This window comes from Zasmidium cellare (assembly GCF_010093935.1).
Source record: "Zasmidium cellare ATCC 36951 unplaced genomic scaffold M409scaffold_21, whole genome shotgun sequence".
NCBI lineage: Eukaryota > Fungi > Ascomycota > Dothideomycetes > Mycosphaerellales > Mycosphaerellaceae > Zasmidium > Zasmidium cellare.
This window is the reverse complement of record NW_022986965.1, coordinates 469,891-484,082: the sequence shown is the minus strand read 5'-3', so window position 1 is coordinate 484,082 and position 14,192 is coordinate 469,891. Positions and strand designations below refer to the sequence as shown.

The 14,192-nt window shown below is 53.8% G+C and overlaps 6 protein-coding genes across 6 annotated transcripts; 3 read left to right on the top strand and 3 right to left on the bottom strand.

Moving 5' to 3' along the window:
- Positions 1-580: 580 nt before the first annotated feature.
- M409DRAFT_55651 (uncharacterized protein) lies at positions 581-1,532 on the top strand (the record flags this gene model as incomplete). The annotated part of the gene is made up of 2 exons (XM_033813062.1): positions 581-752; positions 802-1,532. The coding sequence occupies 2 exons, from the start codon at positions 581-583 to the stop codon at positions 1,530-1,532; spliced, it is 903 nt and encodes a 300-aa protein (XP_033666672.1).
- A 950-nt stretch (positions 1,533-2,482) lies between these two features.
- On the top strand, positions 2,483-3,395 carry M409DRAFT_67111 (uncharacterized protein; the record flags this gene model as incomplete). The annotated part of the gene is made up of 2 exons (XM_033817264.1): positions 2,483-2,793; positions 2,849-3,395. 2 exons carry the CDS (start codon positions 2,483-2,485, stop codon positions 3,393-3,395), a joined length of 858 nt encoding a protein of 285 aa, XP_033666671.1.
- Positions 3,396-4,527: 1,132 nt separating this feature from the next.
- M409DRAFT_55649 (uncharacterized protein) lies at positions 4,528-5,676 on the top strand (the record flags this gene model as incomplete). The annotated part of the gene is made up of 1 exon (XM_033813061.1): positions 4,528-5,676. The coding sequence occupies one exon, from the start codon at positions 4,528-4,530 to the stop codon at positions 5,674-5,676; it is 1,149 nt and encodes a 382-aa protein (XP_033666670.1).
- A 277-nt stretch (positions 5,677-5,953) lies between these two features.
- On the bottom strand, positions 5,954-7,073 carry M409DRAFT_67109 (uncharacterized protein; the record flags this gene model as incomplete). The annotated part of the gene is made up of 2 exons (XM_033817263.1): positions 5,954-6,740; positions 6,808-7,073. The coding sequence occupies 2 exons, from the start codon at positions 7,071-7,073 to the stop codon at positions 5,954-5,956; spliced, it is 1,053 nt and encodes a 350-aa protein (XP_033666669.1).
- Positions 7,074-7,631: 558 nt separating this feature from the next.
- M409DRAFT_55647 (uncharacterized protein) lies at positions 7,632-11,828 on the bottom strand (the record flags this gene model as incomplete). Its single annotated transcript, XM_033813060.1, has 5 exons — positions 7,632-10,102; positions 10,156-10,569; positions 10,621-10,748; positions 10,842-10,969; positions 11,334-11,828. The coding sequence occupies 5 exons, from the start codon at positions 11,826-11,828 to the stop codon at positions 7,632-7,634; spliced, it is 3,636 nt and encodes a 1,211-aa protein (XP_033666668.1).
- Positions 11,829-12,520: 692 nt separating this feature from the next.
- Positions 12,521-13,543, bottom strand: M409DRAFT_67108 (uncharacterized protein; the record flags this gene model as incomplete). Its single annotated transcript, XM_033817262.1, has 2 exons — positions 12,521-13,411; positions 13,460-13,543. The coding sequence occupies 2 exons, from the start codon at positions 13,541-13,543 to the stop codon at positions 12,521-12,523; spliced, it is 975 nt and encodes a 324-aa protein (XP_033666667.1).
- Positions 13,544-14,192: the final 649 nt, after the last annotated feature.

The window sequence follows — 14,192 nt, the reverse complement described above, 5'->3', positions numbered from 1 at the left end:
TCTGCCGTCCACCATCGGCATGTAACGATAGGGGATGGTGAGGAATGTGGCTGCCTACTCAATGCTTGTTCGTCAAGCCCCGTTCGTCATCCTTCGGATTCGTGCAGGAGTGGAGAAATTGCAGCCAGCAAGCTCAGAATAAACTTCGCATTCAATGCTAGCCCCTCTTTAGAGTTCAAGATCGCCGCTTAGCGTAGCCTTAGACAAGGCTCTATGCCTGCAACGCCAACCTGTTTGTGGCTCGCGGCAGGTTGACGAGAAGACCCCCGACGAAACTTCCCGTGCATTGTGAAGAGTAACCACAGACTGGTGGTGCTTTTTCCCAGACATTGCTTGTAGCAGAGCGCGTTGGCGCGGCTGTGCACCTTCGCACTCGGGCACTAGCGGTGCGATCTTCTTGTTTTATCTCCAGGCTACCACAAAGTCAAGACGAAGCGTTCAAATTGGTGGTGGATATGGTTCTCCTATAACTATGCAACCTTCGCTCCATGTAGTCACAACATCAACATCAACATTAACACCGCCAAATTCGAATACCCCGCCATAGCACGCCGACCAACGCAAACACCTTGCAACAGATATGGCATCTCAGGACTCAGACGCCAATTGCCAATCGGTGTATCCATATGACCCGAGCTTACCACTGGCTGCTGTAGCGGTCTCGTTTTATGCCATTGTGGTCGGACTCCACGTATGGCGATTGATCTTGACCCGGGCCTGGGACAACATCTTCATGGTGATTGGAGGATTTTGTAAGTAGATGTAGTCTCCGACGCTGGGATATTTACTAACCTTCCTCAGTCCAACTTGTTGGCTACGCAGCTCGCCTCTACCTGAGCCAAAATGTCTGCAGCAAAAGCGCATACGGTGCGCAGGCTGTGCTCTTACTTCTCGGCCCGTCGACGTTGATGTTCACGGTCACTTTGACCCACACCCAGTACATCAAAGCACTCAATGCCGATAAGATCTGCTGGCTTCCGATCCGAATGCAACGTCCGTTGTACTTCTGCATCAACTTCCTCTGCATCTTCGTCCAAGGGGTTGGCGGCATCGACATGGCAGCGGCTTCAGAACGTGGACTGGCCGAGGCGGGCGGAAAGATCAAAATCGCTTCGTTCGTGGCACAGATGGTCTTCTGGGTCTTCATCGCCTCGGAGAATGGCTGGGTCACATACCGGTACGGGGCGCTGCTGCGTCGGTCTGCAAACCGGGCTCAGGACGAGTCCGGCATGGTGCCTGATATCAAACCCACTTTCGCACGTTTCAAGCTCTGGAGTCAACTTTTTGGCCTCGCCATTTCGATCATTGTTGGCCGCAACATGATGCGATTGACGGAGCTTGGCGTGGACTTTCTCAAGAACAACGAGTGGCCTGGGTATGCTTTCGATGGTTATCAGATGGTGGTCGTCATGGGTGCTTGGGGTGTCTTCTGTCTTCCGGGAAAGTGTAAAGAGGTGTTGGCATCGCACGAGCGTTATCAGCACTTAGAGTTGATGAGGTCGAACTCTTCTCAGGAAAGAGCTTTGGTGTGATGATCCGGGGTCACCACAGCATGCAGCGTTGGAGCGTGATCAACAATTTGAATAGATCTCAATTCAATTCCGTCAACAAGCGTTACGAACATTTGCAATATTATCAAATTTATCAATCTTCTCATCACCTTTGTTTGAGCTCCTTGAAGAAGCGAGGGCGAGACTCGTGCTTCACTGCCAGTGAAGTATTCATGCATTGTACAACCGAAGAACATCGCTGCACAGGCGCGTAGAGCCGGAACGTGGAGTTCCCTTCAATCGTGATGAACATGCTCCTCACCGAAAGCGAGCGAAAGCGAGGTTTCATTCACTTACCCCAGATAAAGGTTCCCGCTAGTTTCAGATTGCGCAAGAACAGCGGACACGCCCACAGGAGCTTCGCATTGAACCCGAAGCATGATTCAGGGTTAGTCGATATATGTAGGCAGGAGAAGTAGGTCGTACAGACACTACTGCACAACGCGATGCGCGTGCCGCTAAGTCTCACCAAGAACTGATCGTCGTCGTCGTCGTCGTCGTCAGACTACGAAGTAATGGCGAAATTGCACAACGGCGCGTCGTACATCGTCTTCGTATACATCGTCTTCACGCATCGGTGCGACAAGCGGCAAGTAGCGGCGGGACGACGATTGGGGGAATCTGGACTCCACTCTTCAATCAAACATCATCAAAATATGATGGTGTTCTCATCAATACTCCTAGTCATTGCGCTAACACTATTAGCGGCAGTAATCCTGCTTGACAATCCGATGCATAACGACGCTGTAGCTTCAATGCGCTATCGAGGACTCCCGAGTTTGCACAAGCCTTCATAGCCGCCCAGCTGCCGATTGCTACTGCATAAGTATGGCGGGCCCTCGCCCTATCCTCACATCCACATCAAGAAGGCGAAAACCTGAGGAGGAATTCACATTTCTGGACAAAGTTTCACATCCCAGACCCCGGACGAAATGGCAAGCGCAGGGACGAGCAGAAACGTCCGGACTGAGTTGAATTACTCGAAACCTGTTGAAGGCAATACCATTTCTATCGACTTCACAAAGCCAGGAGCAGAGGCGAAGTTCGAGGATCTCAACGAGAATGGCTCGACCAGCCACGATGTGACCATCAACGACGTTCGCGGTAAAACACAAGATTTGAGTTTGGCGAGCAATGGCTTTCAGTACGTCTCACACGACGTCGCCGGTCTTGGTGATTGCAAGACCGAGCAGGAAATTACAGACCTACTACTGCCCGCCACCAAGGAGCTTGTGCAGAATCAGTACGTTTGAAGCCAGTTAGAAGCCAATCTTTCGACTGACCATGTACACTTACAGACTTGGGGCCTCTCGAATTGACATCCTCACTAGCCGTATCCGCAGCAAATACTCCACAGATCCAGCCAAGCGTCAAGAATACCGTGGTCCTGCAAACAGCGTCCATTCAGACTTCACTCCTGCTGGAGCCCTGAAGCAACTCGAAAATGTCATCACTGATGCCGAAGAGCGCCAGCAACTCATCGAGAACCATCGAGTCTATGTCATCAACGTATGGCGACCTCTCAAGCCGATCACTCGAGATCCTCTCGCCGTCTGCGATTGGCAAACCGTCGATCGGCACCGCGACTGGATTTCGAAAAGGTTCATATACCCTGGCAATTGGTCCGAGCTGGGAACCCCAGTCTATCATCCAGATCACCGATGGTACTGGATCAGCAATCAGCGGCCTAACGAAGCACTGGTGTTCGTGCAATTCGATGGTGACAAAGTCGACGAAGGAGGAATGACTGTCGCTCACACTGCCTTCGTCGACCCAGACTTCAATGAAGGGCCTCCACGTGAGAGTATGGAGATCAAGATGTTTGCTTTTGTACCCAGGGTGTGAGTTGTTCGACCCTATCATGGAAATAGATAGCTAGAATCGTCGCATACTTTGTTATTGAGTAGTTGAACCTGCTTCTTTTTCTCTGTCCTGTTCCACTGCGCCCATCTTTCTGACGAAGGCAACGTCACATCGTACCTGGCCGGAGAGGGTCACTTGCAATGCTGGCAAATCGCCTGACCTCACCGAGAATGAAACAACACTTGAATGTGACTTAGGCTGGCAAGTGTTGCTTTGTTAGTTCCGCTAACTCCTGGATCTTGTCCTCCGCCGCTCCCTTGCAACTTCCTGTTCTCTGTACTAAGTACTTGTCTGTATCTGGGTCGTAGCGTCCTTTACGATCTGTATGAGCGTCAATCGATGGACGACGCTCGCCTTACCCTTAACCTTTCGGTCAAACCTTCACACTTCGAACGCATAATGCCCGTCAGGTGAATATGCAATGACACCCCCAAGTTCTCCATACCCACGAGGAAAAATTTGTCTGGTGGAGAACACTGACGAACCACACAGTCGCTGCAGACAAGGTATGGTCCGCAGTCGAGGATATTTGGTTATGGGTGTCGCCAACGCTGTGGTACAGCATGACTGGAGCAAGGTCCAACTCAAAAAGCAACGCAGCCGCGACATGCCTGGAGTCTGCTCATGTTATGCTCCCTCCAAGAGTCTAAAAATGGAAGAGACAGTGATAGCAGTACTATATAGCCTAGGAGCCAAGTAGCAAAACGCACCCTCGAGAAGTTGCATGGTACAAAAACTGTCCCAGTAAGGCTGCGGCACAGAACGTCAACCTCGCTTACACCTTCAATATTTTGTGGCACCCCTTTGTCTGCGCCGCATTGAGATGGTCAAGCTTTAAAGGCATCTCCACAAACGTAAGTAAATAGCGAGTCGTTTCTTTGTTGATGGTAGCTTAGCGCCAAATTTTAGTCTACTACTGAACGTGCTCAGTGTATGAAAGCGATTGAAAAGCACAATATTTCTCCGGCATACTGACTAAGGACCATCCATCTCACAAAGCCCTTTGACGGGTTGATAGAGAGCTGCTATTGAGTAGACCGTTCCCCAGGACTGAAGCTGTGCCAGCGTCCTGAAGAAGGCTGTCGTTTTCACCCCAGACCTACGGAACCAGACCATGAAGGACTTTACGTTAGCCCTACTGCTGAGCGCTGCCCTCAGCAGTGCCCTGCCACAGGAGATTGACTGGGACGCGGTCGAAGCACTGAAACCGATTCCGACGGCTTCGATCCCAATTGTCAGCGCGGCAGCTGCAGCAACCACATTCGCGATCAATACAGCCTCTGCTGTTTCTGCCGTGTCCTCAGCGGTACTCGCTCGCCCTTCGGAGGCCATCATCGCTGCTCGTCACGCAAAGCATCATGTGCGCCACGCTCATCTTGCAGCACGGGACAACACCACTTCTAGCGACAACTCCAAGTGTCCTCAGAAACCAGCAGCAGACGATACCCCTGACGCATTTCTGCAGATTGGGACTTTCGCCCAGACTGCCCTGAAAGCAAGCGCCCCGGCCGGTTACAGTCAAGTTTATGTGAACAAGAACGGCTCCAGCGAGTTCATCTATCCGTACATGGGTTTCACAACTCTTAGCTCCTATGATACAGCAGAATGTTCAAAGCGATGTGATGCCATCAGCGGCTGCCAATCCATCAACATCTACTTCGAGCGCGACCCCAGCATCGAACCCACAGCCGGGTGCACCAACCCAGCATCCTCCACCGTGATCAAATGCGTCTACTGGGGCAGCCCCGTGACGCCCGACTCAACAACCAACACCGGCCAATGGCGCAAAAACTTCAAAGTCCTCGTCGCCGGCTCAAACGGCTACGTCAACACCACACACTCCCACCCGAAAGGCTACGACGACCTCATCTACCTCAACAACTCCGCCATCATCGCACCCCCCAACTGCCGCGGCTACGAAACCTACATGGGCGTCAAAATCTTCCAGAACAAACCCTTCTCCATCGACCTCTGCGCCAGCGCGTGCTCGGCGTCGAGCGAGTACAACCGCGCCCATCCGGATAAAACCGGGTATTTCCAGACGTGCCAGTTCTTCAACACGTATATCTTGTACAATGAGACGAGGTCGGTGGGACAGTATTGTGCGCTGTATAATGAGACGTGGGGGAAGGAGTTTGCGACGAATTTTGGGCAGTGGAGGAATGGGAGGAGGTTTACGCTGGGGAGCAGTTGGATGGTGTCGAATAGTACGGGGGATTTCGATAAGCCGAGGGGGTGTGCGAATGGGCAGACGTGTGAATGAGCAGGCATGCTCATGAAGTTGGAGTCTTCAGGATTAGAAGAGTTACTAGGTAGTATTTGGAGTTGACGTACCTGAAAGTGCATTGCAAGTAGGGAGGTTGCTTCACAGCCTGAGAGCGTGGCCAGCTGTACATGTTCGATCTTCTGCCCGACTATGGCTCAAATGCACTGGAATGCGCTTAATGACCATATGAACTTGCCTCATAGTCTTGAGTAAGTACGTGAGCAAACCAACCAGACTTTCCTGCCTCAAGAAAACCCTTCATCTTTCCACCTTTTCAAAGCTCAACCACCAACTTCGTCGCGCTAACCCCAGCCTTGCACAGCTTCAGCGCCTCATCAATCTTATCCAAACCCTTCCCCACGACCTTCGGCGGCGGCAAAGGCAATACCTTGCCCTTCTCCAGGGCAGGCGTAGCATACTCCTCAAACACCTTCCCCGCAATATCGTTCACTGCGAAGATCATTCCAGCCTGTACGTTGCTTGGTACGCCTTCAGAGGGCGGTGGATGCACAGCAGCGAGATGGCCGCCGCCGACTTTCTCCAAGATGGCCAGGTCGTGGGCGTATGTGTCGGGCGAGGAGACTGCGTCGAAGATGCCGACGACGGAGCTACCCTTAGGGACCGAGGCGAGGACGCTGGCGACGAGGTTGGGGTCGTCACGATCGATGACTTGTTCCGCGCCGCAGCGTTTGCAGAGGTCAAAGTTCTTTGGACTGGCGATGGAAATGATGGTAATGCCAGCGGCTGTGCCGAGCTGTGTGACCATGGAGCCGACGGAAGAAGAGCCGCCGTAGACGATGAGGGTCTTGTTGAGCGAGTTTGCAGGAGCGTCGAGAGAGGGGTATGGAAGGCCTAGTGCGGGTGTTGAGACGCCGGGCATGGCGATGCCGGGTTCTTTGAGAGATAGGGCGCAGACGGCGGCTTCGAGGGCGAAGGGAACAACGACACTGTCCTTGAAGGAGATCGAGTCGGGAAGGATAGCGGCTTTGGAGGCGAGGACGACGCTGTAGAGCTGATAGGCGCCATCCCGAGCTTGGCCTGTGGTGAGGTTGATACAGTGTCTGTTTCATCGACCTGAGTGTCAGTGACCTGCTTCCCAAAAATATCGCTTTGCTGCTTCGGACTCACCCAACAACCCTATCCCCCTTCTTGAAACGTTCCACGTCCGCTCCAACTTCATACACCTCACCCGCAACATCACACCCAAAACAAGCCGGCCACTGCTGAACAAACACACCGACGTCCTGCATATGCGTATCCAATGGATTGATCGCAACCGCAGCATTCTTCACGACAATCTCGCCTGGACCTGCCGTTGGCATGGGAGCATCGCCGACCTCGAGAGGAGTATCCGGCTTGTGCAGCCACGCAGCTTGATTCTTGGGATTGGTCATATCTGCTAAGGAGGAGTGAGAGTCTGACGAGAAGAGTTGAATGGGATGATGAGGGTCGATGTCGCTCCAGGAGAACCAGGCGTTGCCTTGCATTGATATATGATGTCTTGAGAGAATAGAGGAAGTCTGAGGGATTTAACTGGTGGATTGCAAAGTGCCAGGATATCGCCGAGACATTTCAAAGCAGTGGTGAGGACGTTGGAGGGAGTTCTCCGGGAGTCATTGCTGGGGTGATTGGTTTGAGGCTGGAAGAATCGCCGGAATCTGTCCGCGGTTGGAATGCCATGTGCTGTTCTTCAGCCTTACAGGGAATAGGGCAGTCCGGGGCTTGCTCATCAGATACTTTTCACATTGGATGTGTCTCGATTGTAGACCAAGTGCTGCGCAATAGAACCTCACGGTGTTTATCGTACCATTATCCACGGTTATCATAAAATCCTTCCACGAGTTTTCCTGTTCCATGATGCCTATGCAGATGCTAATTCACGTACCATCCAAACACAACGCCGTGCTATGCTATTCGTCCTCGTTAACGCAGTATCTCTATCCCATACCCGCCTAAAGTGCGAAAACACCAAAAAGCAATACAACTACACCCAGCCCCGAGGACGCAAGGATCCGCCTCGAGCCAGCACTGCTTGACGACGCAGCTGCCGCAGTAGTGCCCGTGGGCCGATTTCCTGTCGTTGTGCTCGAACGTGTGCTCGAAGTGCCCGAAGTGCTGGACGAGCTACCCGTAGACGATGTCTGCACCACATCAACGGTGCTAGCGCTGCTACCTGTCCCAACAACGACACGCCCAGAAGATGCAGCGCTTAAAACTTGGCTTCCTACTGTGACAGCAGGGCCTCCTGGAGTCAGAGTCTCCGTCTTGCCTCCGTTGACGACCTGCACGGCGCTCGAGTCACCTGGTAGCTCTGACATGGTGTACGCTTGAGCGGGGAATGTCGCTGCCGTGGGTGCTTGGACAGCGTCGATTGTGCTGGCGTCCTTGCCTGTGCCTACGACTACCGCGCCTGAGGACCCCGCACTCATGATCTGGCTGCCTACTGTAACGGCAGATGCACCAGGCGTAAGTGTTGCAGTATGATCTCCGTTGACGACTTGGATTGCGCTTTGGTGGTCGGTCACTGGGGAGAAGGACATGCCATTTGGTGCTTGAGCGGCGTTGATGGTGCTAGCGTCTTGTCCAGTGCCCACGACGATGTTACCCGATGGTCCAGCGCTCATGATCTGGCTCCCGACTGTGACAGCTGGGCCGCCTGCGGTGAGAATTGCAGAGTGATCTTCGTTGACAACCTGAACAGCATTTGGTTGTGCGACGGGCGACAAAGAGATAGCTTGCGGGTCTGCCTGAACGACTTTCGGTTGAGAGCCTGACGGCAAGGGCGCTGGCGGGCTGGGATCCTGTGGGTGATCCTGTGGGTGATCTTGCGGATGATCAGTTGGCGATGGAGCAGGTGGGCTAGGATCTTGTTGATGACCTGATGGCGATGGAGCAGGCGGGCTAGTGTCCTGTTGAGGATCTTGTTGTTGATGACCTGTCGGTGATGGAGCATTGGGGCTCTCATTCGGACTTGGGCCCTCTGACTGTGCAGGCTGTGGAGCATCTGGACTCGCATTTGGTGTGGGACCCTGGGACTGCTCTGGCTTCGGAGCAGGAGCATCGCTCTTTTGAGGACTCGGTGAATCCGGCTGCTTAGGAACCGACGGCACAGGCTCACCATTCGCACTGACAGGAGCATTATCCGGAGCCGCAGTAGGGACAGCAGTATTCGGCGCCGGACCCGTCGCAGGCGTCGCGGGCTGGGCCAGAGCACCAAATGTATTCATAGGCTTATTCTCCGTCTTCGCCTCCGTAAGAGCAAGAGGAGGATCGTACACGCCGCGGATATCGCCCCAGCAATCCGTCCAGTCGTCCTGCAGCCCTCGAAGCAAGTCGTTGTTGACGACGAGGATTGGCTTGTAGGGGGCTGTTGTGGGACATGTCTCGGTGCAGGCGTGCTCGCGGGCGTAGGTTTGGCACCAGGGCTGCGAGGAGTAGATGCTGTATGGGACGGGGTCGTGGTACAAGTCCTCTACTGTGAAGGGCGCGGTTGCGGTCCAGACTTGTGTTGGGCGGAAGTGTGCGTCGCAGGGAACTGTGCCGGCGTAGACCGAGGAGAGAGGTTTGTCGGGCGGGATGGCGAGGATTGTCTCTCCGATCTCCTTTCCAATCGTCCCGCAGGCGTTGGCCGCATACAGCGATTTGTAGGAGATGTACAGCGTTGGAGAAGTAAAAGTCGTGCCTAACGTCTCTACAGTGACGATTGGAGGTGGAGTTGGGCTCGCCTTCGCTGAGGCATTGTTGCTCTGCGTCGCCGTGGCAGGCCAGTAGATGAGCTGCACGGTACCACCCGTCACTGCACATCTTCCGCAACCGAGCGTGCAGCTTGGAGCTTGTCCCATGGTCGACGATGTTGGCCAGACCCAGCTGGTGCTATAGCCATTATAGAAGCCTAGCGTACCCTGGTTGAAGAAAAACGCTTCACCGGCATTAGCAATACCAGGTCTGAAGGCGCCATCCAGCTGATATTTGTCCCTCACCGTCTGGCACAGAGGACCTCCGATCGAGGCTGCAGTGCACAGGGGTGTCTGGAATCCGACAGTTCCTTCATACTTCGAGTAGTATGACTCTTCGACAGCCGAGTACGACGACGCACACGGCGGGACTGAGTTCGTGTTTGCCAGGAAACCGGCATTGATGTCGCAGTGAGGAGGCGGAGTGGGCGATGGGACGAGTCTGCTCGTGATAAACGCCTCCCAAGAACTCTGACAGTCCGGGATTACGGACGGCAATGAACAAGTGGGCTTCGGAGGGACTTTTGTCACTTCGACCGTCGATGTGTTGTACTCCGTGTTCGTGTTTGTATACACCTCAGTTGTGCCTGCGTATGACGACTGCGTTATAACCGTGCTTGATGTGGTGTCGATGGTTTGAGTGGAAATCGTAAAGCCTCCATTCACGATATTCTTGACAGTATGAATTTCTGTGCAGCAAAGTTAGCAGCCACCAACGTCTCAAGACAGCGTTGTCACTTACCTGTGACCGCAGTGGAGGTAGCTGCTGGGTGTCCAGAGTCGATCTGAGAGCCGGTGACTAGCCATATAGACGTAGCGACGGTCGTGAGATCATTCTGACTCAAAGAGGCGTCGTACGATGCTTGACTTGCAGACCAATAGTCGTTCCAAGAGGCATAGCAATCGCCCACACTGCCATTCTTTGCGCTCGCCGTCCCATTAAACCCAGTAGCAGAGGGAGTCGTCGACGGTGTCGTATCAGGATGCACGGTCTGATTTGCAACCAAAATATCGCCATTCTGCAACTTGGTCGCCGTCAAAACCGTGCCGCTCACGGTGAGTTCGCCTTCTGAAACAGGCTGCGTTCCTGGTATGCTTGAGCCGGGGCTCATGCCCACTCCCTGTGCCACATAGTCGCCAACGCCATGAGATGATGCTAGGGACTCGTTAGCATTGAAGCACTTTAAGAGTAAACCACGGAACCCACAGGCTGCTCGGACGAAACTCAGAAAAGGAAGAGATAGGAAAGCCACGAGGGCGGCCATCATAGCTTTGGCTTCAGAGCAAGGAAACGAGAGTACTCCCTCAGAACGAGAGCGGTTGGCGGGAAAGATACTGCTTCGAGGGTATAGAGACGGGGGTAAAGGGAAATGTATGGCCACCACGCTTTCGCTGAACGTCCCTCCGTGGTACTGCCACACAGCTCACCACATTCCCCTCTGGAGTTGAGGCTGAGGGGCTAATAAAAACGTGCCCCGATGATCCCGTTTCGCCCACGCGACCGTTTCATGCTCAGCCGCATGGAAAATGACAAACTTTGGTCTAGTAGCGTTGCGCTAGGGCGCGGTTCGAGGCTTCCAGATGCAGCTGAAGTGAGCGTTGCCCAACTCGGGTGTTTACAGCCCTAATCGCTTGTCAGAAAGCTGTATAGAGTCTTTAAGCGATGTCCTTACTAAGAAAAAGCTGAATCAGTCGATCTTCGGCTATGAGTAAATACACATACAGGTCCATGCCGCCTACCTCCTTCTCAGGCTGGTCTCCTCCTCTCCTTCAGCCCTGCTCTTGTGCGTCAGGTCGAAAGCTTTCATTGCGGAAAGTGCTCGCTGGCTTCATCCCTCCCTTCAAGGCCCCAACCAACGATGTAGAACGCTGCATCCTCCATCCTCCACCCTTCACTCCTCACAACACCAACACACCCACCGCGACACCACCCAACACCACCGCCGGAATCCCATGACCCTTGACCGCACCACTCCACCCCTCCTTCCCATACACCCCCGCCGCAACCCCATCCGTAGTAGCCAAAAGCCCCGCCACAAAACCCACCACAACGCCCACACTCCTCCACTCGCCCATCGCCGCGAACGTCAACAGCAAAGCCCCAAAGGCGACTTCCCGGCAGGCGAAGAGGAGCGGCCAGAAATTCCCCTCGTCGTCCGCCTCTTTCGATGACGATACGCTCTCGGCTCTGTCCTTCAAATTCGAGGACGCAGTCTGTATCTTGTGGGACAGCCTCCCATCATACCGCAGCCCAAAAGCCTTGACGCAGGACACGGGATCGTAGAATACCCAGAGGCCGACTTGGAGCATGTGTAAGCCCAGGACGATGGAGAGCGCTTTGCAGGTGCCGAGAGGCGTGGAGTTGGCCCAGAGGGTGCGGGGGCTGAAGTCGAAGATTGGGGCGGTTGAGGACATCTTTGGCGTGGGAAGGCGAGTTGTCGTCGCGCAAGGCGGAGAGAGATCTCCGGCTGTTGTCTTTGTGAGACGAAATGCGGTTCGTGATGTGCTCCTGGCTATGTTTGCAGGACGGGCAATGCGGACATATAGTTTCTCCAGCTACTATGTGGCAGAGCTCGAGGTCCAAGTACCTAGCTTGCAAGGCAGATGCCTCGAAAAGGTAGGGAAATCTCGCTCTTTTTCAATTTGACGCACAGCTGCTCGCACTCGCACTCATGACTGGGGTCGGCAGCACGTACGTCACGGGTACGATTGTATGTGGTTTCATTGGGGAGAGGTCGGTTGGCGATCCTTCAAGCAGTTTGATGGTTCTCCTCGTGATGGGGCCAGGATCCTGGGGCCAATAGCTCCCTCAAAAGTTGCCGCATTTGGACGGGAGTTGAGAATCCGTGGATCACCTTCAAGTGGCGTTAGTCATCACAGCGCCGAGAAGTCAAAGGTGAAGTCGCTATGTTGTGTTTGTAGGATTGAGGAATAGGTTCATTACCATGCCTGCGTGCTGCATTCAACGCGGAAAGGCTCCATCCTTCTATACTGTACAGAGTCGAGTATCGTTGAAAGTCCATCCGTCAAAACATGTATGCTGCCCAACGCCGTGCTCCACGCTGCCCTCGAAAACCACTGTACACAATTACTGCTTTTTCTACAGTTTACTTCTTCTGCCTCGCCAGCTCTTCTCGTACACTCCCTCCACTTGCTCGCCACCAGACATCACCGCCCCATCGTAACATTCTCTCGCATGCAGCCGTAGGACCATCGACCGCAGGTCTGACGTCCAGGTAAAAGACAGGCTCACCCGTCGGTTCCGGTGGACCCGAGTAGTAGTCAATCACATATCTCAGCTCCTTGGTCCTGCCACTAGGCAATTGCCGCTCCACAAACCAGTCGTGGCGATCAAAAGGCGGGTTGTCAGGGAATTGACTTGGGTATAGCCAGCTCATGAAACTGAGCATCCGTGCTTTCGGTGTGAGATCGCCCGGTCGGCCTTCGAAGCGTAAGAGTTTGGGCTCCGGGTCCTCTTCTCCTTGTCGCCGCATTCGCTTGATCGCATCTATTGTGGCTTGTTGTGCGTATCCTTCTTCACCCTTTGCGCATTTCTCCCAACCCTTATAAAGTCCACCCTGAAATCGATCTTCCCACGCCTTGATTTCTTCCCACGCTCCTTCGTTCAGAAAGTTGTGTACCGCGACCATGCTCTCCACATGCTCAGCCGGCGTATCCGTGTATCCTTTCCGTAGCATAGCGTTGTACATTTGCTGCGGCGAGGGGTACTCCCAGTTTCCTTGCCCATCGCCACGAGGTATTGTCGAGGCTTCGCGCTCGAGAGGGAGGTTGACGGACTGGAGATCTGTTTCGCGCTTGTTGGAGATGTTGCTCGGCATGTAGTTCAGAGGGTTCAGTTTCGAGATGTATGAGGGCGTTGCGTTGGCCGGAGGCGCATCGTGTTTTACGGGGCATGCGCTGGGTCGGTCGGTGGTGGAAGGCGGTGACGGCGGAGGTGTGAGAGCAGTCTTCGTCTTGTTGTGCATCGGACATGATGGCTGCGAATGTTAGCCTCCTATCCTCTTCACGATAGGACGTATCCATACCGGTGGCTCTGCATTCGCTCTTGAAGGGATAGGATGAGGGGCTACTGGTCGCGAAGAAGTCGTCTCTGCCCAGAACCAGCCCATGGTTGCGAGTATGTCAGTGTGTGATTACTGTGTGAATGTCGCTATTGAAGATTTGTCGGAGGCAAAGTGGAAGAAAAGTGCAGGAGAGGCGCGTTTCTTCGATGACGCTCCGACGTCGCTGACCAAAGTGAATGTCGGCAAGGGTCTTCCGGGCTGGGCCAAAGTTTGTTTGCGCGACCTCAGGCTATCCGATCTTTCCCGACTTCACGGCTGCTGTTGCTGCTTTTCGACAACTCTACAAAATGGAGGTCCTCTTCAAAGGCTGAACTTCTTCACGACTATGAACTCGAATTCAAAAAGAAACACTCGCCACAGTCCTGGAGTTGGACAGGTCGCTGCCAGTGATAGCCAATCACTCCGATGTGTGTGCAGACGCTGGAAGAATCTAGTCAAAACGATGGGCTCCCCGACAGTACAAAAATCATGCCAACTCGTCTCTTCATGAACAATATGCTACAGGTGCTGAGCAGCGTTCCGTGGTGTTCTTGAAGTCCAGTATCTCAAAAGCCTCGCCCCAAGACATCCATTCGATTGACAGCTACTAAGCAACAACATACATCACCACAACCAAACATCCTCTTCAATGCCCCTCACATCCCCGGACCCAGAGGCTGTCTTTACAATGCCTCAATCTTTGCCCGTCCCCATG